Source organism: Bicyclus anynana, chromosome 12 (genome assembly GCF_947172395.1).
Source record: "Bicyclus anynana chromosome 12, ilBicAnyn1.1, whole genome shotgun sequence".
NCBI classification, from domain to species: Eukaryota; Metazoa; Arthropoda; class Insecta; order Lepidoptera; family Nymphalidae; genus Bicyclus; species Bicyclus anynana.
Window position 1 is genome coordinate 2681855 of NC_069094.1, and position 27927 is coordinate 2709781.

Sequence of the window (27927 nt, forward strand, 5' to 3'; positions counted from 1 at the left end):
ATGACCCATATTCCAATTATTTGGAAAAGACCGGTGGGTAAGACAATTCCAGCGGGTAGGAATCGAACCATCGAACATCGGTGATGAGAAGTCGTAGGTCGAGTCGTTCCCAGCCCCTTTTCTGCTAGCTACTGAGGCCTTTTGAAAATTTGAAAATTGGTTTTAATTTTTGTTCATATTTGAAATGTTCGTGAGCTGCTACTAAATACTAAGGGTTTTTCGGCTCTAATCTGCATTAAAAAAGTACCTTATATATAGTGTTTATAAAACTTAACGATTTTATCTTTTATTAATAAAATAGACTTTGGTAAAAGAATTTGGTGCCACTTTTGCACATAAATGGGTGTATTTATCGCGTAAATACTTATCTCACTACACACAGACAAACGCTGTGAAGTACTTAATTTGTCCATTAACGTCTGCTTCCGACTATTACACAAATTGCCTCAACAAGACCTTGCTCTGGCGATGGGGAACTAGTTCAAACATGACCTAATCAAGAGTTTAATGGGTCACACTCAACATACGTAAACAAGAATTTTTCTGGTTGGTCAGTTTCAAACTCGGAACTAAATCCTTTAGAGTTTCTCTGCGTGATCGAATCAGATATCGGGAGATCCGCAGAAGACATAAAGCTGTCATAGCTCAGCTCAGCTCAGATCAATGAGTCGCGAAGCTGAAATTACATTGGGCAGGGCAAGAGTAGTTCGAAAAAATCCACCCCTCACTAGAAAGCGCAGTATTGGTCGACCCGCCACTAGGTGGATCGAGGACGAGGCGGGTTGCAGGGAGCCGCTGGATGCTGGAGTTTCGAGACCATGGATGTCCATGCAAAAGGCCTATATCCAGCAGTGAACGTCGACTATTAATGATTGACGTATCAAAAACGGCATCGAAACACGTAGATGAATGAAATTGATAATACCTATTAAAATGAATGAAATTGCCTATATTCAAAAACCACTTTCGATAGTTAAGTAGATCTTGTAAAATAATTTGATAAACCGTCATCATCATCATTATCAATACATATTCGGCTCACTGCTGACCTCGAGTCTTCTCTCAGAATGGGGGTTAGGAGGCCAATAATCCACCACGCTGTCCCAATGCGGATTGGCAGACTTCACACACGCAGAGAATTGAGAGAATTCTCTGGCATGCAGATTTCCTCACGATGTTTTCTTTCATCGTTTGAAACACGTAATTACTTAAAATGCACACAACTGAAAAGTTGGAGGTGCATGCATCCTCCGGAATCGGAGGAAGAGGTCATGTCCACTGGGCTATCACGGCTTTCATTTTTGATAAATACGAGTATAATATTTTACCTGATGATACATATTATTGCTTCCTTCTAAATCAAAATGCGTAAAGTTAAGTGTAATCCTGTGTTGTGGCGGGGCGACTATTTCCCACAGACAGTTTTTGGATGGTGGGTACAGGTCTGGGAACGACGGTGATGTGATCGTGCCGTTTGGGGCATACAATACACCACCGCAAGCATCTGAAACGTGAAATGGGTTAAGATCAATCTCTCTTTCTTGGCCACGGGTTCCCACGACCAGTAGTTCATTTGCTTGTTATGGGGTACCTTCTGACAGGAGAGTCATATAGCTCTACCATCAACTAGTTATTTATCAGGATATTCCTAAATATATTTGGAACATTAGATGAATATACCGATTAAGAGTTTAAGACTTACACGTACGAGTACCTTGTCACCGTAGAAAACCGGTAAATGTAAACTTTCAAGGATTCATGATAATATCATAATATTATATTTTATGTAGGTATGCCTCTCTGGATGAGAGTTACATATTTGTTCCTTTTGTCGTGGAGACCCTTGGGCCATAATGTCCCAGTGCCAACAAATTTCTCCGAATCATTTCACCGCGGCTAGTTACCTCAGGGACAAAAGCGCTGGCTCATTTTTTGCGCAAAAGAACAGTCTGGCTGTCTAGCGCGGAAATGCAGCCAGTATTCTTATCACCACCACGTATCCATAATAAACCTTAATAATTCACAGCTCGACCTCAAACCTGGGACCTCGAGAAGCGAGACTAACGAGACCGTGGTGGCAAGAATACTTGGCGCTTGACAGCCAGGCTGATCCTTTGCACAAAAGGTAACTTTGAGTAAGTTGAATAAACACTAATAGACACTTACTCTCGCATTTCTTCCCATCCGAGTGTAACTCATAACCAATATCGCAAGCGCACTCATATCCGCCAAGAGTGTTGACACATGAGTGACTGCAGCCGTGGTCTATGGACGCGCACTCATCGAATTCCTTCATGAATGTGGCAGAGAAACCAGCTTTTTGAACTGAACTGTCCGATTCGAAGATGACTAGAAGTTTGTTTGAGGTAGATCTGAAAGTAAAAACCATTTATTTAAATTGGTATTTTTTTATTAAGTATTTCGAGAAGGCTCAAAGTCACTCAGCGGGCGATGGAGCGAGTTATGCTTGGAGCATCTCTGTGTGATCGAATCAGAAATGAGGAGATTCGCAGACGAACCAAAGTGTCAAAGGCAAAATCTCAAACTGACCCGTGTTGGGAATTAAACCCACGACCTCTGTTGAGATACACAGCATTATCAAATACGCCAGACAGGTTTAGGTTGTAGCTTTGGCTATGAAAATGAAATATAACCTACTTACATCAGATACTGCTTTTAAGTGCCTAACTCAAGTTTTAGTCACCTAGGACACCTACACTATCGGTAAATCTGCTATTAAAAGAGTTATACCTTATATCAGGAGGAATCTTATGTCCACAAAACACGCCGATGAGGGGACTATCTAGCGAGTCGCCGTCTCGGACTTTAACTTTGTCGTAGTTACACGTGTCGTGGTTTTCCACCTCAAACGAGTGGAAACGCAGAGCGACTTGGTAATCCTGAAACATAACACATCAAAGGTATATTCTCTATGTTTACGGGTAAAATTGTACCTGTAATATTTCAAGGTTATTTAAAGGTGTCACTAAAACAATCATCATCACTAACAACCCATATTCTGCTCACTGTTGAGGAGGAGCAGGAGTGTTCTTCTCCTTGCTCTTCAGAATGAGAGGAGTTAGGCTAATAGTCCATCACGCTCTCCCAATTTTTGGCGGATTGGCAGATTTCCGTTGACACGTTATATTTATTTATTTTTTTCGCGCGATTCGGGCGTGCGATAGTAGGTACCTACATATTTAATATTAGTAAGACAACTATTAATAGCAAGATTGACCAACCTAAAGTTAAGAGTATGAGGATAACTATCGGTAACAACGGCGCGCTAGGAACTCGGTCTTTTAATACGATGCCCTTAGGTTTTTTGGTAATACGTTATGTTGAACGTAAAGGGTCTATCTAACTATTCTTCCAAAAAGTACGATACAAGCAGACTTGAGCCGTGATAGCCCAGTGGATATGACCTCTGGCTCCAATTCCGGGGGGCGTATGTTCGAATCCGGTCCGCGGCATGCGCCTCCAACTTTTCAGTTAATTACCTATGCATTATAAGAAATTAAATATCACGTGTCTCAAACGGTGACGGAAAAACATCGTGGGGAGTCCTGCATAATATTTTAATTCTCTACGTGTGGACTATTGGCCTAACTTTTGGCCTTCTTTCTGAGAGGAGACTTGAGCTCAGCAGTGAGCTGAAAATGGGTTGATAATGAACCAGACTTACCTGTGGCACAGAAAGTTTCCATATACAGAGTTTATTAGGTTGGTAGTCGTCGGGATAGTTTGGTGACTCCAAGTGACTACTGCTGTCCACTTCTATGTCGCCGCCACAAACGGCTGTGGAAATGTGAAAATACAATTTTTAGAAAATGTTAAGACGAAATAACTATTATTCCTGGTGGTTATGGTGGTTATGGTATCAAGTCGATCGGATCTGTCATTCCGATACATTTTTCTAGTTTTCGAAGCGTTAACGTATGTAGAAAGACAATCGACTTGCCACTTGGCTACAGGCCGAGTTTTTCTTACTTCTAAAGTTCAAGTTTTCGGTAAAATTTATCAGTTCTGAGTTGGAAAGTTTGGTAGTGAGGTGGTGAACATCTGTACACTCTCGTGCTTCGGAAAGTACGCTGCCGTCGAGTTAGCCGTACCAATCACTATTATTAAGTAATATCTGACAATGGAAATTAATTTTAAATTAAAAATAAATATTAGTTTCGAATGGAAATTTCGAATTTGGATTATTTTTTTGTGAGATGACAGTGCCAATGGCGCCGCGATCGGTAAAAAATCTATAAGTTTACCCATTTTCAAAACTCCCCGAAGATATTCTATGTAGGATACCTACTACCATAACCACCATAACCCAGGACAACGTCATCTTCTATTAGTTATGGTAAAGATACATTAAATTATTCAAAAATTAGATTAGATCAAACGTTAATAATAGAAACATTTATATTTATAGAGAATACGCCGGCCTCGCCAAATTGTATTACTAAGGTATTCCCAAAATTTGATATAGCAGACACGAAGTCGGTTATAAATGGATTTGCTGATAGAATTACGAGGGTTATTGGATCCAATCTCGGCTACAGACTGATCATTTCAGCTTTGATTCAGTAATTAATTGTGCCGCGTATTATTAAGAAGGGATTAAAAGCAATTTATCATTTTATTACAGACGGTTTAAATTGTAATTGTTCAGAATATTTTATACTAGCTGATGCTTTGCGGTTTCACCCGTGTAGTTCCCGTTTCTGCCGGAATACGGGAGTAAAATATAGCCTATATGCTACTCAATGAGAATAAATTCTTGAAAGAATTTTCAAAGTCGGTTTAGTAGATCCAGATGTTATCCCTACAACCAAACTTTACCTCTTTATTATATAGTGTAGATTAGTGACGGTATAAGTTATATTTTGTAGCTCAGTATATTTTTATTTTCTATGTAGGTACCCACCATAAGACTACTAAAACTAAATGAATTTTAAATTTAAACTATGATCTACAAACTGACAAAATTGTCGTTTTAAAGTTTATCTATAGTAGTATTATAAAGCTGAATAGTTTGTTTGGTTGAACGCGCTAATCTCAGGAACTACTGGTGCGATTTGAAAAATTCTTTCAGAGTTAGATAGCCCATCTATTGAGGAATGCTATAGGTTATATATTATCCCCGTACTCCTACGGAAACGGGAACCACGCGGGTGAAACCACGCGGCGTCAGTTACCTTCGTAGTGAGCTCTAAAACCTCTATGTGGTTTGGTCTTCGGACCCGGTTGGTACACCACTGTGAGCCGCGAGCCCGTCGAGCGCATGATGGGCCCTTTCCCAGACCCACAGATCCGGCCCAGCACTGGGGCGTTGGGCATATAGCCGTCCCACACCTCCACCCACTCCGAGCGACAGCCGTCCGATTTGTGGATGTCGATTTCTGTAAAAAAAAAAAGATTTATTTTGACGTAGCCCAGTGGTACCTCTGCCTTCAATTCGGCTGGCGTAGATTCGAATCCGGTCAGGGTGCATTACTAACTTTTCAGTTATGCGCAAAGAGATTGACGGCCTCCGTGGCGCAGTGGTATGCGCAGTGGAATTACAAGACGGAGGTTCTGGGTTCGATATCCGGTGGACCGATTGAGGTTTTCTTAATTGGTCCAGGTCTGGCTGGCGGGAGGCTTCGGCCGTGGATAGTTACCACCAGACGTACCGCCAAGCGATTTAGCGTTCCGATACGACGTCGGTAGAAACCGAAAGGGGTGTGGATTTCATCCTGTTCCTAACAAGTTAGCCTGATTCCATCTTAGATTGCATCATCACTTACCATCAGGTGATATTGTAGTCAAGGGCTAACTTGTAAAGAAAAAGATTATTAAATATCTCGAGTCCCAACCGGTGAAGGAAAAACATCGTGAGGAAACCTGCATACAGTTATTAATGTGGTAGTAAGTAGATACTTCCTCGGATGACCTCTATTAGAAGTCAAAACAAAATAAAAATCTATTTAAACTGATATTTGAACTATTACTTAAACACGAGCAGTAACTGCTACCGACGATTGCAGTAGACTGCAGTCGCTGACGTCTCGGCGGCAGTTAACGGCAGTCGACTGCAGTCGGCGACTACCGTTGACGTCAGCGACTGCTGTCGACTGCTGCCGAGACGTAGCAATTGCTGCTCGTGTAAATGAATCCTAACTCACTGCTGTGATTACAATAATAGCATCATTTTAGGGCCCTCGTAAGACCCAGGGTCTAAACGTGCTCTGTGGGCCCTTGTGGTGGAGGCGTCAATTTAGGGCCCTCGTAAGACCCAGGGTCTAAACGTGCTCTGTGGGCCCTTATGGTAAAGACGGAACTGCCAATATCGATAACATAATGGGGCAAATAAAACAAGTCAAACACAACTACTCGTAAAGCAAACTGAGCGACGACTATAAGTTATGACCGCTCCTTGAACAACCCAATTTATTTCGGACCTTTTTTCTTCGCCATTTCTTTGCCACAGGCCAGGTTTTGAGCGACACGTCTAGGAGAAGACAACATTGGAAGCAAAACTTCAATTAACCTTTTTTGATCCCTTAATTAACACAACATTGTGTATAACACAAGCAGACAATTTCCAAAACAAATACAATCGCAATAAAAGATACAAAATTAAAAAAAACAAAATAACCCGACATAAAATGCATTTTACGGTACATCCAGCCAAACATTACATAACTGAGACGAACGTATCTAACGATAATGTTAAAGCAATACCTTTCCCTTTCCCTTCAATGATAAATCTCTTCTCTGCGTATCCAATAGGTAACAAATAAGACAACTTGAAAATCTTGACCAAGTGGTCTTTTACTTTGCTAACAAAAAAATGTGTATAGTTCAACTCCTGGAGATAATAGGGTGCGTTGTTCTTCTCATTGACCTCCCCCCAGGATAATACGAAAGCAATGTAGTGTGAAGCACCGGCATTAGTTGTTATGGTGATCATTTGTAAAGAATACAAATAAGTTAGTCGACATTAGCGTAGCTTAGCGGATAATGTTCAAAAATGGGGTATATTTATTTCATAAAAACGAAGGTAGACTGTATTTTTTGACGGCCTCCGTGGCGCAGTGGTATGCGCAAGTGGATTTACAAAACGGAGGTCCTGGGTTCGATCTCCGGCTGGGCAGATTGAGATTTTCTTAATTTGTCCAGGTCTGGCTGGTGGGAGGCTTCGGCCGTGGCTTACCTTACCTTGCTGCACGGCCACCTTACCACCCTACCGCAAAAACGTACCGCCAAGCGATTTAGCGTTCCGGTACGATGCCGTGTACAAACCGAATGGGGTGTGGATTTTCATCCTCCTCCTAACAAGTTAGCACGCTTCCAACTTAGACTGCATCATCACTTACTTACTGAGATTGTAGTCAAGGGCTAACTTGTAAAGAATAAAAAAAAAAAATTAGTCCTCAGCTACGTCCCTGTCAAATTTCTATTACTTTGTACGTCAAGCAGTGTTCTAGATTTCGAGGTTCTTTTCTCAACTACAGGATTTCCTTTTAATTGCTAGAAGAACAAAAAGCTCAGTATTTCACAGATCTAGCACTCGAACCCTGGACTTCGTAATTCTAAGCCATATAGGCTAACCACTGGACCCAACGCGACAATGAGGTAGTACTTGGCAGGTATATAGTGTTATTGTCTTCCTCTAGGGCGTGTATTGATTCAGACATCTAATGGATTTACCGTACCTACATCGCTTTAATGAATTTATTGCTCGGCCCCATATAACCCGAGGCGTACAGTGTGAATCTATAAATCTTTATAAAATAACCCAAATTCAAACATACAAATGTAGATCTTAAGTATAAATATATTAGGACAGTTATGCTTTAACTCAATTTAACTGTATTGTTATGAAATTGTCCTGTCGTTGGTTTATATACCTACCTATTAACACGAGAACCGGCATAAGAAATATATATCCTCATCTGTTATTATCTATACTAATATTATAAAGCTGAAGAGTTTGTTTGTTTGTTTGAACGCGCTAATCTCAGGAGCTACTGGTCCGATTTGAAAATCCCCGTATTCCTAATAATAAGAACCACGCGGGTGAAACTGCGCGGCGTCAGCTAGTTTATGGATAAGAAATAAGTGATATAAAATATTCAGATTAACACATTGCAAATAGGTTGCCTAGCATAATTGCGGCGGGATAGGATTAAATGATCATTATTAAATATATTTAATCTACTTCCCTCATTGATTAATTAACAAAATCGTACCCTAGATAAAATAATATACCCAACATAATTGAAAACGAAAAGGTTGCCTGCTTATACACTGCAACTCAATAGGTTTGCCAGTTGAGTAATGTTACCTATTTATATACTTTCATCAGTTATTTAGTTGTCTAATACGACAAATAAAAGCTCAAGCATATGCTTAATTTAACTGATTTTTACTTTTAAGTCTAGTACATATTCGAGCTCGAGCTCGAGTCACCGCTCAGAATGAGAGGGGTTAGGCCAATAGTCCACCACGCTGGCTCAATGCGGATTGGCAGACTTCACACACGCAGATAATAAGGGAATTTATCTAGTATGCAGGTTTCCTCACGATGATTTCCTTCACCGTTTGAGACACGTGATATTTAATTTCTTAAAATGCACACAACTGAAAAGTTGGAGGTGCATGCCCTGGACCGGACTCGAACCACTGGGCTACAGCTCGTTGTCATTAGGTTCTATTTTGTGCGAAATCGACGAATCCAAGCGCCAATGTCACCCAGTTCAGACAGATAGCCTTGCACTCTAAAACCAGAGAATTCTCTCTTCATCGTGAAAGCCTAATTACCTATAAACAAACTGAAATTGGCTTTACCATTATTAATTAGAATTTCATAGAAACCAATTAATTGGTTTTATTCCAGAATAGGTGAGCTGTGGTTACGCCTCACGTATTCAATTAATTAATTATTATCTAATATTCAAACTGATTGAATGAAACCGCAGTTGACTGTTAATAGAATTTAATTATTAATAAATAATTAGTATTAAGTGAATACTCAAAATAATTAAAATTTAAGATGTGTTTTGCATCATCTTCTATATCTATACTCTTTACTAATATATAAAGCTGAAGAGTTTGTTTGTTTGTTTGATTGTACGCGCTAATCTCAGGAACTACTGGTCCGATTTGAAAAATTCTTTCAGTGTTAGATAGCCCATTTATCGAAGAAAGCTATAGGCTATAAATTATCCCCGTTTTCATACGGGAACGGGAACCACGGGGGTAAAACCGCGCGGTGTCAGCTAGTCTTAATGAAGAGGTTAAAGGTAAAAAAAAATTAAATTATGTTCATTTTCCTAATTAATTATGACATAACTAAAGTCAGGCCGCTCAGAAATTGCGTATCTGACAGGTAGGTGATGTAACATGAGATAGAGAGAGAGACAAAAAACGAGGCTTGTTATTAAATATGTTGGTCCCATTCGCACGACCTGTCAGAAACGCAATCTCTGAGCGGACTTAAATATAACATATATGAGTGAAATATTTAAAACCACTAAAACTACATTATCAGCGAGTAACTAAGCATATTTTATTCGCATATTCCTACTGGCACGAGAATTACGTGAGTGAAACCGCGATGCGTCCATTAGTATTATTATAATGTTCTCTAATTCACTATGCACACAAAGTCCAGAGGGTCAGCATCTAACGATCAGATTTGGGGTCCAAATGGCCCTTCACGCGGATAGCGTCTCCCGAACAAACACTTTGGTATGATGACGTTGCTCGATTTGGGTTTCATCTTCAAATAGACCTACTAAGCGATTTTGTGACCATTTATACTTATCTATAGATGTAATTTTAGTATAACTGTATGTGCTTTGGGTTCTGTGCGATATATTTCATTAGTTTTCCTGTAAACCTTTAACTAACAGTAACTCATCCTTTAGTTGTCATGTACCTATCTAATTACCAACATAAATAAAGAATTATAATTTTTTATTAGTCTCTCTATAGTTTTATCTTACCATGTTTGTAACAAAGCTCAGAGACTCTTAAAACTAGAAAGCTGCGATTTAGAATGGGTACATAAACCCCTTTGTTACTAGCGCATGTAAAATGAGTAGCTCAAGTTTTTCATGCGCTAGTAACACATGTAACAGCATTTAATATCATTGGGTAACCTATATAGTCATATAAATATTTTTCACGCCAACAAAATGGTGGTTTCACGCCACTCTGTAGCCACGATGCGCCGCTCAAATCGCTCCTGGATCACAGGCTGCGCCTCTGAGCCCCAGCCGGGCGAGTTGAACCAACCAGCATTGGCCCACAATCAGTGCATGAACACTTACCTCAGACCAATTATAGAAGGACCTGTATTGCACTCATAGTCACGAACAAAGTTGTCTGTCATTTTCTGAAGAAAACGAGCTTAGATTTGGTATATATCTTATACTAAACTAGAACTTTTTGCCCGTTTTTTACACAATTCAATTACACAAAAAGGTATTTTTACGGAGCTCTTTAACCGACGAACACGATTACAACTATTTAAAATCGATACTGTAGAGACATTTTCTATAATCGCATTAGATCGTTGATCATATACTTTGACAGAAAAGTAACGTCTAGCGAGGCAGGTCCTATATAATAATTGGTCTGAGACACTTACCGGTAATATTGAGCACCACGCGCTCCCCGTGAGTTGCCACGATGCGCCACTCGCAGCGCTCCTGGGTCGCAGGCTGCGCCTCTGAGCCCCAGCCGGGCGAGTTGAACCAACCAGCATTGCCCAGGAAGGTTTTACCACATTCTGTTCAATGAAGAGCAACACTAGTTACCGCATGTAATAAAATAGTATAAGCATTAAAACTTTTTGTACTCGTAGATACTAGATAGAAATTACTTTGATACTAAATAGAATAATAATAGAATATTTGATACTTAGAAAACTGGTAGATCATTATCATCATCATATCAGCCGATGGACGTCCACTGCAAGACCTTTGTAGAGACTTCCAAACATCACGATACAGAGCCACCTGCATCCAGCGAATCCCTGCGACTCGTTTGATGTCGTCAGTCCACCTGGTGGGGGGTCGACCAACACTGCGCTTACCGGTGCGGGGTCGCCATTCCAGCACTTTTCTCTTCTTTCTTTTCTTTTCTGTTCTTCTTTGTAGATGGACCAATAAAATGAAACTGGGTAGATAGGTACCCATAATTTACCATGACTTTTTGATTGATTATTTTATAAAAAAAATGTCCTTAACTTTACTTAACTTATAAAACAAGGATACACCAGAGGGCCTAGTGGCAGTTTGATACTGTGACGATCACGTTAACGTAAACGCGAATTTCTAAGGAATTGAAACGGCGCCATCTAGTGGCACTACTGCACAACTGTTTCAATTCCATGTAAATTCGCGTTTACGTTTACGATAGTAACAGTATGAAAACATTGAAAACTCCCACTAGGCACACTGAAGGCCAAGATACTCATGACGTTTCTCGAGACGACAAAGACAAAATAATGTAGAGACAAAGACAAAATAATGCCACTTATCATCCGGAAATATTGCTCTCTTTTTTATTGCGTTGAGAAAGAAAGACTGTGGCAACTCCGTCGCTATTCTCTCTTTACTCTTTACAAGATTTGTCGTTGTCGATAATTATGCTAGGCCTAATGAAGGAGTTACTTACTAGCACATTTATAAAGCAAGTTGGTCTGAGCTATGTCGCTGGCGCTCAATCTCACTCGCTGCCCAATCTCCGGTCGCTTTTTGCCCAGAACCTCCAGAGGAAGGATGGTGTCGAGGTACGTCCCTTTGCTGAAGGTATTCCTCGCGTAATGCATGATGGAGTCGTAGTCATACGTCTGCCCTAGGGAGTTCACTTCCTCGTCTGTCAGCTTGTTGAAGTTGTACTCTTGGCCTGTAAATAAATTAATAAAATTAAATATAAATTAAAACAAATGAATCGGCAAATGTTCTTAACTGTTTAATTAAGTTTCATACTTTTCTCAAGCCATTATGAACATACTTATGGAGGGAAAGAATGTAAAAAAGTGTGTGTCAGCTTGAACACACGAATGGAGTTTACTCTTTCAGATCGACTGTCTAAATAGGTATATGTTCTCACGCAGCATTCTTACACCTAAAAGTGAAAGGTGCGCAGAATAGGTTGCGCACAAAAAACGTAACGCTGTCATTCGTTCATCGAAGTTTACTGCCCATATTTATGAAAATTTATGAAAAATCGATTTTTAAGGAGTAAACTCTAATAAACTCCAAAAGTGCAAGAAAAAATATACTAAAAATAACATATATTCCTTTTCCTATACAAATTATAAAATAATCCCAATTTCCCTTGCTCACGCCATTACATAGCCGTATTATTCACATTTTTTATGTTTTCCTAATACTTGAATGTTCTGGAACGAAAAATCAAGAAAATTGCATAAAAAATTTAAAAATCTCATAGAGCCAAACGACTATTTTGTGGTTGTTTATAACTCAATCACGGCTAAATTTCGGTTCTTCATTTCAGAAGGCCTAGTGGCAGTTTGATACTGTTACTATCGCGTTAACGTAAACGCGATTTTCTAAGGAATTGAAACAGCGCCATCTAGTGGCACTACTGCACAATTGTTTCAATTCCATAAAAATTCGCGTTTACGTTAACGCGACAGTAACAGTATGATAATATTGAAAACTCTCACTAGGCACACTGATTCGATCACGCAGGTAAACATCATAGCTCGTTTCATTGTCCGCTAAGTTACTGTTCGCTTCTTAAGTGGCTCATATTTAACGATTTATTCACTTAGGGATGATGAGAGTTTTTTAAATTGTATACAAATTAAGAGTATACTAATAGCTAAGCAATTTTGTAAAAGTAACAGGGTATCTGCGATCATTACTTTCGGAGCTACAGGGATTTAAAGGGTCAGATTTGCGGCGCTGCCGCGGATCCCTGAAAAACGCTCCATACAAAATGGCACGATTTAGTGACGTCGTTGGCTCGCTGATCGCCCATACAAAAGTATGGGCGTTCAAACAAAATTACTAATATCTTTGTTATTTGTGCGTTTATGTTTATATTTCATTTATTGAAAAATGTCACATTTAATGTAAAGAAGCTAAAACTGTATGAATTTTTATCTAATTACGATAAAAAAAAATTAATAGATTTTGAAATTTTATAATCTTATTTATTTTACAAATATCCAGACAATCTTTGCTTTTTATGTATAAATTAGTTAAAATTGACCTTATTTACCCGAATGTATCATAAAAATCAATATATTCAAACCTAGTCATCATCCCCATTAGATGCATGTCTACCTGTTAGATAAGACTCTGAAGTCTGAACTATTAAGAGATTAATTAAAACGTTCAAATAAACCCCATTGAAGCCAAGTAACAAAGTATTAAACTCGAACAAAAGTTCTTCTCCAGTAAGAGCATCGGGAGAGGATTAGCTGAAATTAATTCCCAAGTTTATAATCCTAGTTAGAAACTTGCAGCGGATTGTAATTGATAGCAAATTCTCTTTCGTTCAATATCGGGTTTATTACAGGCCGGGTTGTTTGGGTCGGTGGATTTGTTTTAATTTGACTCTGGGGTGTAAGTAGGGTTGCTACAATTTTTCAGAAAATTGTAGTATTTTTGCAAATTTAAGTTGAAAAAAATATAAATCACTTTTTTATGGAATGAGCAAAAAATGGACGATGATAGTTATATTTGTTGCCTATATAATTTTATTAAAATTATAGATTAGAAATTAGCATCTCTATCATTTTTCAAAAATTTTTCGTCTAAAATAGGAGTGCTACATAGTTTTTTACATTTAATTTTAAAATTAATGACTATTTCTTCTGTCGAAAATTATTAATTAAAAAAAATATACCTAGTATTTTTGTGTACTACATATTTCTTCAGATATTTTACGCAGACCTAAAATATAATACAATACTATAAACTATAGAGACCTAATCCGAAATCAGATTTTGACTTTTAGTCATAGAATGACTTCATCATATCAGCCGATGGACGTCCACTGCAGGACATAGGCCTTTTGTAGGGACTTCCAAACATCACGATCCCGAGCCACCTGCATCCAGCGAATCCCTGCGACTTGCTTGATGTCGTCAGTCCACCTGGTGGGGGGTCGGCCAACACTGCGCTTACTAGTGCGGGGTCGCCATTCCAGCACTTGAGGACCCCAACGAATGACTTAGGTCTCAATAATTCTAAAGGTGCGATATTATAGTACGGTTGGCAACCCTATCCTGTAAGGGTCAGTGAACCTCACCAACTAGATACAAATAAAATATTAAGTATCAATGCATTATAAGGTGTCCGTCTGTGATTTCAAAACTTTTGTCTGTCTGTCTGTTTGTCCGGGCAATTTTCTGGAACGGCTAAACCGATTTTAATACGACTTTTACTAGAAGATTGAGGAGGTTCTTGAGCAATATATTGGTTACTTTTTATCCCGGAAAACCACATGGTACCTTAGATTTGTGGAAAACTAAATTACACGGGTACAAAGTCGCGAGCGTCTGCTAGTTAATCAATACATTTTTAAATTAAAATTATTTTTCAAGTACCTAATATTTCTCATATCATGACGACTTCTGTCGTCATAGTTCTGTTTCCACAAGCGAAATCTTTACTATATTACAGAAACGCCAACATTTGCCAATATCCCTGACTTCAGGCATTCAGAATTTCATCTTTGTTAAATCATAAAATGGAATATCCAACTTGAACTTTAAAATCTTAGTCACAGAGTTAAATTTTGTTTAATAGGCAAACAGTCTAATTGCCAGGACAAGGAAATGTAAAGTTATTATAACCATTTAAATCTCTGCTCCAATTTTGATATTTACAAGGGGTCGCATTTATAATAATGTCCCTATTTTAAACAAATCAACATTGGATGAGGGTATTTTAATCCTATTTTGCTAATCGTATCATTTTCAGCTATTAAATTAAAGTTAAAAGATCTAGCAAGGTCGTTGACACTCCCATGATATGCGGGCGACGGGGGAAAAGACTGCGCGGGTGTGAAATCGTCCGTGCGAGGAAGTGAGGTGGATCAGTCGTGTGTTTTTCATTCATCGCTACATGCCCCCCTGGCCTGCGCGGACCATCGAGAGTGTTACAAACGAAGTTACCAAAATAGCTTTTTTTTACCCATTTTTGCCTATATCATCATTATCAACCTATATTCGATTCACTACTGAGCTCGAATCTCCTCTCAGAATGAGAGGGGTTAGGCCAATAGTCCACCTAATGCCGATTGGAAGACTTCACACACGCAGAGAATTAAGAAAATTCTCTTATGTATGTAGATTTCCTTACAATGTTTTCCTTCACCGTTTGAGACACGTGACATTTAAATTTCTTAAAATGCACACAACTGAAAAGTTGGAGGTTCATGCCCCGGACCGAATTCAAACCCACACCCTCTAGATTCGGAGGCAGAGGTCATATTCACTGGGCTATCACAACTTTATTTGGGCATAAAACCTAATACAATTTAATAGCTAATGATCCCTACTATCACCCCTTAATAATCGCTATACTTTTCTAGTGACCCTTACGTATTGACTATTATATTCTCATTGAATAAACAATACTTGTATTTGAATGAAAAATACATAAACAATCTGCTAAGGTCACAATAAACAGGAAACTTCTTCCGTCCTGACACCCGCGGCTCTGATTGCCTCAGACTTGACTCGCGTGACCTCTTCAATGTGCCTGAGTTCATAAAGCAACATTGCCCCATTTTTCTAGGAAAGTCGTTGCTAAGAATTGCCTTGCATAGGTATTGGACCAACTGGTCCAATAAATTTACATTTTCATAATATATTTTCATTTCATTAATGTAACATGGTACGTTAATAATAGTTAATTTATAATAGCAGTTTTAAAGTATTGTAAAATTCAGATAATATATTTTGAAGTATATTGTAGGAGGTGAAACTGAAAATTAACCAAACAAAACGAAATTTTTATTTTTCAGGTTTTAAAGAGAATTTGGAAATTGAGCAAAGTTTTACTAAATTATAGTGATCTTAGAGGGCGCGACCGTCGCCACGTAAACACAGTGTCTCGACAAATAATTGTTTAAAAAATAGTTATACGTCTCAATTTCAAAAAGTTTTATTCAAAATACAGTTAGTGTACTACAGTGGATCGATAAAAGTGTTGGTAGCCAAAACAGTGTCGTAAAACAGTGAAAAATCAAACTTGCAACCGCGACAACTTAACGAACTAATTATGTGCAAATATAACAAAGAAAACATCCAGTGATAAACATACACAAGTTCTAAGTACTGTGATAATAACAATAACCAAAACTGTGAATAGAAATTAGTCAAATTTTCGAACTGTACACAGTGAAGTGAAGTTTCAATTACGCTTACATCATCATAGTTCACAAATCGCTTCCAAGGTCATTGCACTGTTGACATTGAAATCTAGCACAATCATCACTTCAACGATTAGCGCCATCTGTTGTCGGGCAGAATCGTTGAAGGAAGATCAATCAATTCTCAGGAACAGAACCACAATTTATCTCTAATTGAAATTGCAGCGCCACCTTGTAACGAGTGGAAACAGCTCGAAAGAATTATAGTTGTCTGCTTTGGTTGGAACTTTGAACTTTGCAAACCGAAAAAGAAATCTCTCTCAGTCACCACCTTCAAAAGATAAAGAAAATAAAACTTTTGTGTCAGCAAAAAAGAATAGGGTATCTCTACATGAATATTTGAGAACTAAAGAATCCAGTAACGTCAACCCCTTTCATTCAAAGTATACTCAGAAAAAATAGCAATCAAGCATAGAGAACTCTCTAACCCTCCCACCACGGCTGGTCACCGCGGGAGAGACCGACCAAAACCCTCCAAAACTCAAAACAAATGACTATCTATACATCTGTACATACAATGTTAGGACTCTATCAACCACAGAAAAGTTATTAGAATTATTAAACGCTACAGATCAAATTAAATTCGACATCATCGGACTTTCAGAAACCAGAAGGCAAGGTTGCAACATAGAGGAATATGATAAACACATATTATGTTACTCAGGTGAAATTAAAGGCTTACACGGCGTGGGTTTTCTAATAAAAAAAAAGTATAAACCTAATATACATAGCTTTGTTGGATTTTCCGATAGAGTGGCAATGCTTCAATTAATACTCTACAATAAAACACTTTCTCTTATACAAACATATGCACCTACAGCCGACGCAAATGATCTAGAAGTGGAAAGTTTCTATAACACCCTAACAAAAGCCCAAAATGAAGCTGGAAAGCAATACATTATAATGGGAGACTTTAACTCAAAGATCGGAATACCAAGAAAGCTAGAAAGACGAATATTAGGTAAATATGGCCAAGGAGAACGGAATGAAAGGGGAGAGCTGTTGATAAGCTATGCACAGGAACATAATATATCAATAATGAATTCGTTCTTCCAAATGAGATCTAACTCAAGATGGACTTGGTGCTCACCGGATGGTAAAACCAAGAACGAAATTGATTTTATCTTAACAAATACACCTAAAATAATCTTCGACGTTGAAATCTTAAACAGGGTAGCCTTTCCTTCTGATCATAGACTTGTACGGGTAAAAGTTTTACTCAAGACAGAAAAGAAAAGCAGAGTTCAATTTTGCTGCAATAAAAAGATTCTGAAACAAGACCATGAGATAAAAGCATACAGAAATTGTCTCATAGAGCACATTATCGACCTAAAATTAGAAAACGAAGACACTGTTCAAAGTTACTACGATAAAATAGAGAAGTACATAAAACATGGCATAACAAACTCAAGCCAAAAAAAGTCCCATGGAAAAGGAACACTAAATGAAAATATCATAACTGTAGAGACAAAACGCTTAATTGAAAGACGTCTGGAACTCCAAACTGCCCACCCAAAAACTCCAGAAATAAAAAAAGAGCTCTCAAAAATATATAGAATAATAAATAACAAAATCAAAGAAGATTACAAAAGTTACCGATACTCAGTAATCGAAAAAAATCTTAAAGAAAGACGTAGTGTGAAACAGGCAAATAAAGAGCTCGCATTCAGTAAAACATGGGTGCCTTGTTTGCAAGACAAAAACAAGATCCAAAACAGCAGAAGAGCTATTTTAGAGACAGCGTCTCAGTTCTATAAAGATCTCTATAGTAATAAGTCCGGAACAATCACTTCCTATGTAAAAACTGACCAATATGAGTTTGATAAACTAGTGAGTGAAGAGTGGAATGAGCTTCAGATAATGAACGCAATCAAACGTATGAAAAACGAAAAGAGTACAGGTCCAGACAACATTCCAAACGAAGCGATTAAATATGCTGCTGATCTTTTATTAGGCCCTCTACATAACCTTTTTAATTTAATAAGAAAAGAGGAAACCGTTCCCTATCAATGGGTAGAGTCACATATCACTCTTTTATACAAAAAAGGAGATCCGAAAGATATCAGGAATTACCGCCCAATAAGTTTGATGTGCTGTTTATATAAACTCTTTTCGACTTGTCTCCTTAACCAAATTAACACCCAAATAGATTCCAAACAACCAAAAGAACAAGCTGGTTTCCGTAAAGGGTTTTCCACCATGGATCACATTCATACGGTAGAACAAATACTTGAAAAATATAAAGAGAATAGAGTGCCACTCTATGTGGCATTTATAGACTACAAAAAAGCTTTTGACACTATTTACCATGACAGTATATGGAAAGCTCTAAAAGACTGCAAAATAAATGAAAACTATATCAATATAATTAAATATATATACAACAAAAGTAAAAGCAGAGTAAAGATGGAGAGCGTTGGACCACCAATCTATATAAACAGAGGCACAAAACAGGGAGACCCACTCTCTCCCAAAATTTTCATTGCAGTACTCGAATCAATATTTGAAAATCTTAATTGGAAAAATAAGGGCATAAAAATCAATGGTTCCCTCCTAACACATTTAAGATTCGCGGATGATCTGATACTCTTTGCAGAAACTAGAAGAGATATGCAATACATGTTAGAAACTCTACATAAGGCTAGTCAAAATGTTGGGCTGGATATAAATGAAGAGAAAACAAAACTAATGACAAACGCTCACACCCTTCCCATATATATTGACAATAAAATCTTAGATTATGTAGAGAAGTATGTTTACCTTGGGAAGCAGATATCTTTTAACCCATACTCTAATGTAGAGGTGGTAAACAGGAGAATAACAATTGCTTGGAACAGATACTGGTCGCTGAAAGAAATTTTTAAAAGCCAACTGCCAGTAAGCCTCAAAAAGACAGCAATGGACTCTTGCGTTCTCCCATGCCTAACATACGGTGCACAAACATGGATTTTCACAAAAAGTGTAAAAACTAAAATAATAGTGTGCCAACGAGCAATGGAACGCAGCCTCTTATGCATTAAAAAATGTCAAAAAATCAAAGCATCAGACATAAGAGCTGAAACGAAAACGCTAGATTTTCTTAAACAAGCACAATCATTAAAATGGAAGTGGGCTGGACATGTGGCTAGACAACAAGATAACAGATGGACTCATAAGGTTACTACATGGAAAGGGCCGCAGGGCAAGAGGAGAAGCGGCAGACCGGTGTCTAGATGGGCTGATGATATAGCAGCCATCGCTGGTAAAGACTGGCAAGAGTCTGCAAAAGATAGAAAAAAATGGTCTGTTTTGGAGGAGGCCTACACCCGAGAGGGTTCTCATCTTCAACCTAACATAATTTTGGAAATTAAAGAATAAGAAAGAAAAACAAAAAAAAAAAAAAAAAATATGACATAATCTAATAATAATAAATTAAATTGCTAAAAAAAAAAAAAAACAGAAAGACAAAATGAAAATTTACTCATAATGGTATTAAATATATTTTTTGACTTAAATGACTATGTGTGATTATGATTAAGTATGTTAAATGACTAAATGTATTGAATAAATTATATATTTTAGATAAAAAATGTATGCATTAGAATAAATGATTAGATCAGATTATAATTATGTTAAATGACTAGGTATATGCACGGAATAAGAATAGGAAACATGTGTAATTTTAGATTTATTGTTTTAAAATTGTAATTAATTAATTAATTAAATATTCTTTATGATTATGAAAATGCATGGATTATGATTATCTAACGGAATAATTATGTAATGTGTTGTTTTAAAAATTGTGACTTTAAGTTAAATGAATTGTAAAATTTTGTGAAGAAGAGAAAATAAAAGGCTTTATTATTATTATTATTATTATTATTATATTGTAGGAGGTAAAAATAAATAACTTGTACAGTAACTATTTGGTATAAATGTTGTTTGTTTGTGTAACAGAGTGTAAATTTTATTGTGTTAGGTTAAAATAGTTTATCTCAACTAATATTATAAAGAAGTAAGATTTAATTTTTTTTTGTTAAATGTAACTCATAAACTATTTAACTGATTTTAAGAAAGCTACATTTTCACATAGGTTTTATTCTATCCACGTATTTTCTCGAAAACAGGAAATACGCTGTGGTCTATATATCTACTTTGGTTATTATTCCTGAAGAACGCCATGTCTACTCTCAGACGCGTGACTCGCGAGGCGTCATGACGCGTGACCTCCTCAATGTGACTGCGGGTCACACTGACGCGTAACATTAGGTAATGGGTCAAAGAAACTGTGTCAGGGCGGTGTTAATCTATTAATGGATGTACGGTTCACCCGTCCAGTGCCTACACTTCGTCATCATCTGACAATTACAGGACAACATAACAGATGTGCCAAGTTTTTAAAAGTAATTAGTAATGTGTCCCTCTTATAGTTGCCTCTACTGGTGACAGAAGGTCTGGGTCATTTTTTGCGTAAAGCATAATATGTGAATAACTGCTGTTCCATGTCAAATGGATTGGAGCGGCAGTGACACTCATATTACTAGTACGATTTATTTAATAAAATAAGTTACTAACACATTCTATTTTTATTTTTACTAACATAACTATGAGCCTATTGAAGCTTGAAATAAAGTATTATTATTATTATATTATTATAATCCTGGCTGTCCAACGCGGAATTGAAGTCAGTATCATCAGTATTCTTACCACCATTCCACGTGGACATGATTTGTACATATAGTTATTAGTTTGCTATTTATATTTTTGCTTAGATACCTAGTTAAGGCTGGTGGGAGGCTTTAGCCGTGGCTGGTTACCGGATTAAACGTATCGCCAAGCGATTTAGCGTTCCGGTGCGATGTTCTGTAGAAACCGAAAGGGGTGTGGATTTTATCCTCCTCCTAACACATTAGCCCGCTTCCATGTTAGTGTTCATTTACACGAGCAGCAGCTGCTACCGACGACTGCAGTCGGCGTCATCTCGGCGGCAGCTAACGGGAGTCGACTGCAGTCGGCAACGCCGTCGCCTGCCGCCGAGACGTCGCCGACTGCAGTCGACTACGATCATCGGTTGTCGCTCGTGTAAATGAACCCTTAGATTGCATCATCACTTACACATCAGGTGAGATTGTAGCTAGTTAAGAATAAAATATACCATAAAAAACAACACTTGTAAAATGTAGCAATTCTCGAAATCAGTTATTCTACCGCAAAAAGTTGTGAGATCCATGTATTACCAAGTCGATTACCTTATTCTGTCCGTAATTAAGAGATCTTCTGTTTCAAGTTATTACGTAATTAGCTAACCTAACAACATCTTGTAGTGACCATATTAATATTAAAAATCTTTTATATTTTAAATAAATAGATTGACTTGGCCATCGCATGTATACACAATATACTCATATGTTACAATGGGGATGATGACTAGGTTTGAATATATTGATTTTTATGATACATTCAGGTAAATAAGGTCAATGTTAACTAATTTATACATAGAAAGCAAAGATTGTCTGGATATTTGCACAATAAATAAGATTATAAAATTTCAAAATCTATTAATTTTTTTTTATCGTAATTAGATGAAAATTCATACAGTTTTAGCTTCCTTACATTAAATGTGACACAAATAACAAAGATATTAGTAATTTTGTTTAAACGCAAATACAAACCTAATGATGAGCGAGCCAACGATGTCACTAACTCGTATTGTATGGAGCGTTTTTCAGAGATCCGCGGCAGCGCCGCAAATCTGACCCTTTAAATTCCTGTAGCACCGAAAGTAATGATCGCAGATACCCTGTTACTTTTACAAAATTGCTTTGCTATTAGTATACTCTTAATTTATATACAATTAAAAAAAACTGTCATCATCCCTATTAATATAAATTTTATTCAATAACATTGCTTAGAGCGCTTGCCAAGTCGATCTATCGCGTGCCCCCTTTTTTTTTGTTTTGCTCGACTTGCCGGCAGATAAAAAAACTCATATTTACCGCAATGGTGTAAACATAGAAGAGTGCCCTGTGCTAAGGTGTGAAGCTGCAGACGCACCCAGTGGCCGGGTCAAGAGTCGCGAAGGGCACGACTCACTCGCTACGTTACGCGCTCCACACGAGTGCCTCTATTCAGATTATGATCCCTTGGAAGAGGTCGCCAATTTGTGTTACACTTTATGAGTCCACAAGTTTAATATTTAGGGTTCCTTAATAAAATGTAATAAAGAAAAACAGTTATCCGAAACTAATCGAATTCATAATTCGAATATGGCATAACGTCCAGTACAATAGACGTGATCTGAGTCTACAATAAGCATCACTTGAGTCTAGAATAAGCATCCCCTGAGTCTGCAGCAAGAATTATCTGTGGATATATCGTGTTTGTGTCAAAATAGGAAAGTGACCAGTGCATACTGCATATACATAGGTGTAAAGCCCTAATTTGGTTTTTATTAGTAACCTATTAAAATAAACATAAAACTGACAAATCCTACTGTACGATATCCACGAAGGGTTGTCAGTAGGCACCGGATGACACTTTTTTACATAGAACCTCAATTCAGTTTATGTCAACTAACATACGTCAAAGTTAGTGAATTAGCCAGCTCGGTTAAATAGCGCTTTAAAGCGCTTTAAAGTGGCATACACTAATAATATGTATAAACACTTAGCACACACTGTCTTCACAAACACACACACACACAACACACACAACTACATACACAATTTCTCATACCAACGTTCACTACCTACAGTCATACGTTTTAATGTGATTTTTTTTTCTGTTTTATAATTATTTCCTTTTCTTGAATGTATTTTCAGATTGTGCTTTTTATAATTATTCTAACTATGGAAACTCTGTAATTGGCTGTAACATACAGTAAATATTGTATATATTGTTGATTTTTCTTAAAAATAAATAAATATGTAAGTACATTTGTTGTTATCATTTTTATTTTTAATGTAATATAACATGACAAGTATGTACAATAGTATGAGTATACTTTTTAGAGCGTGGTTTCCAAGAATTCGCGTTTTGAGCTTATTATTTTTTTTTATTAAAGGTTCGTTTGACAAACAGGAGATTTAACTTACTTTAACTATTTATGTTAATATTTACGCACATCTACAGATTTCCTAAAACATATCTTATGTATTTATTAACATACCCTTACCTATAGATTTTTTCACGTTACTTACTAAAATATACAGAACCGTCGCTATGTTATTCTGAAACGCGCTTCGGATTTTTTCATAATAACACGAAGCGACCTTTACTTTCAGCCTTGAGCCAATATTTGTGGAAAGACTTCACCCGTCTCCGGCTCAGGGACTAAGTGCTTTGTACAGGAATCCTTTTATGTAAATATAGGGCCCTCATGTTACATCAACATAATATATAAACTTGTTTTAAGAAGCACGTATATGATGATAAGGCTTCAGAAATGATACAAAGATTTTATTTTACATCGTTCTAAGACAGCTATGTACTCGTATTTTTTTTTTATTCTTTACAAGTTAGCCCTTGACTACAATGTCACCTGTGTGAAGTGATGATGCAATCTAAGATGGAAGCGGGCTAACTTGTTAGGAGAAGGATGAAAATCCACACCCCTTTCGGTTTCTACACAACATCGTACCGGAACGCTAAATTGCTTGGCGGTACGTCTTTGTCGGCAGGGTGGTAAGTAGCCACGGCCTAAGCCTCCCACCAGCTAGACCTGGACCAATTAAGAAACCTCAACCGGCCCAGCTGGGGATCAAACCCAGGACCTCAGTATTATAAATCCACCGCGCATACCACTGCGCCACGGAAGTCGTCAAAAATAGTATATCCAAGATTATTTTGATAATTAAAGAAATTTAATCATAATTTACGCATGACTACGATAATTCGCTTTATAATTTTCAAAATTCCGACTTCCTTCCAAGATTTGCAATAACAAAGAAAGATATCTCAATAGCTCCACGCTAAACGGGACTCAACACCAAAAGTTTAGAGGTTCGATTCCCGCTTGCTGTAGTACATATTTGTTTTTATTTGTTATCCGAATAAAGCAGAATCTCCAGTCAGGGTCAGTCAATCTGGGTCCGTTCCAGCAGCATCCTGGAGGCATTTGCTGACAGGCTCGACTGTCAGTATTTAAATCACTGGTCTGTTCTAATGTACTGACAAGTCGATCCTGTCATAGATTTAGGTAGTTTCAGTACCTATTGTATAGTTACCTAAGTTAAGTTTTAATAAGAGATTTTTATTTTTCATTTAGAACACGTGGACGATTTTTTTATTGGATTTTTCAGTTTTTTTTATAGAAAAAAAATATACCTCTACCTTGTAACTCGTAATTAATTTAAATGTCCCGTCGCGACATCGCGTGTAGATATCTCGCAAGGTTGAGTGAGCACGCAACGCTTGTTAAAATAATAATTTAGCCCAAATTGAAACACCTACTTCTAATTACGAGTAAATATCTACATTCATACATTGTAATGATCTAATGTTATCTATATTACTAGCTGACGCCGCGCAGTTTTACCCGCGTGGATCCCGTTTCCGTAGGAATACGGGGTTATTATATAGCCTATAGCCTTCCTCGATAAATGGGCTATCTAACACTGGAAGAATTTTTCAAATCGGACCAGCAGTTCCTGAGATTAGCGCGTTCAATCAAAAAATAAACAAACAAGCTCTTCAGCTTTATAATATTAGTATATATAGTATACCAAATCGATTTCAAAAACTCCATCACTAATAGTAAGCCACGTTATTTGTGAGTGTCATAGGCTATATTTTACCGCCTTAGACCCACAAAAATGAAATATACGCCAGTGAATCCGCCGAGCAAGCAAGCAAGCTTTTAGTAAAGTCTTATTATAGTGTTAATGAGTATTCAAATGATAAAAAAGCTTGTTAAACTATATATATACGATATATTATACGATTGTGTGCTTAGTTTTAAATAAGTTTGTAAAATGGTGATAAATAAAAAAAAAATAAACCTTGGCTGAGTTTGTTGTGGGCTCTTTTCGGACCAAGGCGCGTTTGGAACCCTCGTAACTTTAATTTTAAGTTTTCGAATGATTATTACCATTATCTTAAGTTTAATATTATTACCTGAAGTTTCGAAAGAGCTTGTAAACTAAGCCTATTTGAAATAAATGAATTTTGAGTTTTTGACTTTGAGCGTCAGTAAGTATTATACCTATTAGTTGTACATTGTATTCCACGTGGACGACGTCCAATATAAATCTGCTAAAAATGATTTTTGTTAAGACGTTATTGATCGATAAGCCAACCTTATCACCCTAATGCTCGTTTTAGATGACGGCGTATCGACGGCCTACGCAAAATTGATTGCGGAAACTCGTGAAGATCAGCTGTTACCTAATGTTTTTAAACCGCTCACTTCGCAAAGGATGCGAAGGATTTTATAATTTATTCACGTGCAGTTCATTATGTAAAAACCACTTTGAAGTATAATTACCAAATGGATTACGGTAAATATACGTTACAAGTAACGCCGGCCACAGACGGTCAAGTATACAGCGCTACCACACATGTCTACGCGCGTTTGCTGGCGATTGCCGACTTTATCGTTAGTGGCTGACGCGAGAAAAACATTCTTTCCAGCTGACTTTAGATAAGCCCTCCAAATGCCCAATATATAACACAGCTCTCGTAATTTTTTTTTTTTATAAGCAAGCGCTTAGCTGCAATCACGCCTGATGGTATGCGATGATGCAGCCAATAGTGAAACGGGTTTGCCTAGAAGATGCCTATTCACTCTTGACTTGAATACCCATATTGTAGGTGGTGGGGAAAACGAAAGCTGGGAGAGCATTCCACATCTTTGCAGTGCGTATAAGGAACGAGGAATTACACCGTTTATTAGTACGCGTCCGAGGGATTTTGACGACGTAGCGGTGCAGATATCTACGATGCCCAAGCAGTCCTGTGGTAGAACGGCGAAGGTGGCTTATTTTGAGAGAGCAGCCACCCACCTCAACCAACTAGTGGTTGAGGCTTGCAACTAAACCCCTGACCCCAGGGTCGATTGTAGATCTAACGCCCGAAAAACGCATTTTACGATCCTGACGATGACTTAACGACCGACAATGCTTCCCAGACAACACAAACACAAGCTACACAGCATCTACGCCTACGAGGTCCCCAATATCTGATGTCACCGAGAAGTGCGTTTTTTAAATCACAATCTCGGGAGCGCTCAGGCCAAAACACCCTGCCATCTAAGCCGAGGTCAGTGTCTCAGAGGAGACGCCCTTAGAGATACGTTCTGCCCACAGCTTCAGCTTCTGCCTAGGGGCACTATCAGGCGATGTTTCTACGCTCCCCTAAAACCTCTGGTGACACTGCTCAGGTCCCATTAAGGAGCCTACGGCCCTACGAAACTTACACAATCAGGGAAATAATAAGCTACTAATACTTACCGGTGAGTATGTTGTCCCGTATGATCTGCACGTGCCGGTCCCGGTCCGGTCTGGTGTGCTCGTGCCAGAAGCCCACCACGTGGCCCAGCTCGTGCACCACGATGCCGAACTTGTCGCAGTTCTTGCCGATGGATATCGCTTGAGCGCCTCCGCCGCGCTTACCCACGAATGAGCAGCATCTAGAACAAAGTTATGGTTAAGGAGTTATTTATTTTATAATGCTATACCACGCTTTCGCATGAGAAATTTGCAAACCATGTCGCACAACATCACACGTACCTATTTATATATTTTTTATGATACACGTAAATGAAATTAATCAAATAGTAAATTGTCTATTTCCATTATGAATATTATTTAAACACAACATACAAAACATACCACGATAAAACGACGAGATTTTTAATGGTCACGACGGGTCTGAAGTTTCGAGACGCCAAGTTGACATCTGCTGTTAGGGACAGAATCGATCTACCCTCTTTCTAGGTCTTTTTCTTTTTTCAACAACCTCGCGTTTTTTGCTGTTTAATCAAACCACACTCACGACATCGCTTTTGTTATTAGGCGTTTTGCGGCGCTCCTTTTTTTAAAATCATTTGTCTATTTCCAACTACATTTATTTCAAAATATTCACCACATTATCTAAAAACATCCTTTATCTAATCCTATCTAAGATGCGTAAAGTTAAATCAACAAAAGCCTTTAAATAAACAAAACACATGATACCATGTTACCGAATTAATCAAATAATAATGTACCCAGTAATTTGATGATCAAATTCTGTCATGCAAAGCTATAATTTGCTAATTCGTGAGACAAATTGGCTAAAATTGGCCTAAATTTGAGAACCCTTTTTTGTCCGTTTCTGGAATGTGAATCATTTAATTTTAAGAGCAAGTACGTACACATGGGATTTAATGTCTTTTGAATTGAATATAATCTGTTTTGGCCTCTAGATTATTTTTAAAGAGTAACTTAGAAAAATGCTTTTCTATCTTTTATTGGTATTGGCTTTCATCTACACCCTAAATGTAGAAGTAGTTACAGGTAGGCTGAGAATCTTTGGAAATTATTTTCATAATTTTAT

The 27927-nt window shown here is 37.6% G+C and overlaps 1 protein-coding gene across 2 annotated transcripts in view; it reads right to left on the bottom strand.

The window, feature by feature from the left end:
• LOC112046260 (tolloid-like protein 1) overlaps positions 1-27927 on the bottom strand; it is a 126905-nt gene that overhangs the window by 7661 nt on the left and 91317 nt on the right. For both annotated transcript variants that reach the window (XM_052884626.1, XM_024082854.2), the window contains exons 7-14: positions 26841-27019; positions 11671-11901; positions 10640-10780; positions 5196-5399; positions 3686-3798; positions 2752-2900; positions 2167-2372; positions 1329-1504 (exon numbers count right to left, since the gene is read on the bottom strand). In XM_052884626.1, coding sequence (XP_052740586.1) covers positions 1329-1504; positions 2167-2372; positions 2752-2900; positions 3686-3798; positions 5196-5399; positions 10640-10780; positions 11671-11901; positions 26841-27019 — 1399 coding nt within the window. The remainder of the gene's footprint in view (positions 1-1328; positions 1505-2166; positions 2373-2751; positions 2901-3685; positions 3799-5195; positions 5400-10639; positions 10781-11670; positions 11902-26840; positions 27020-27927) is intronic.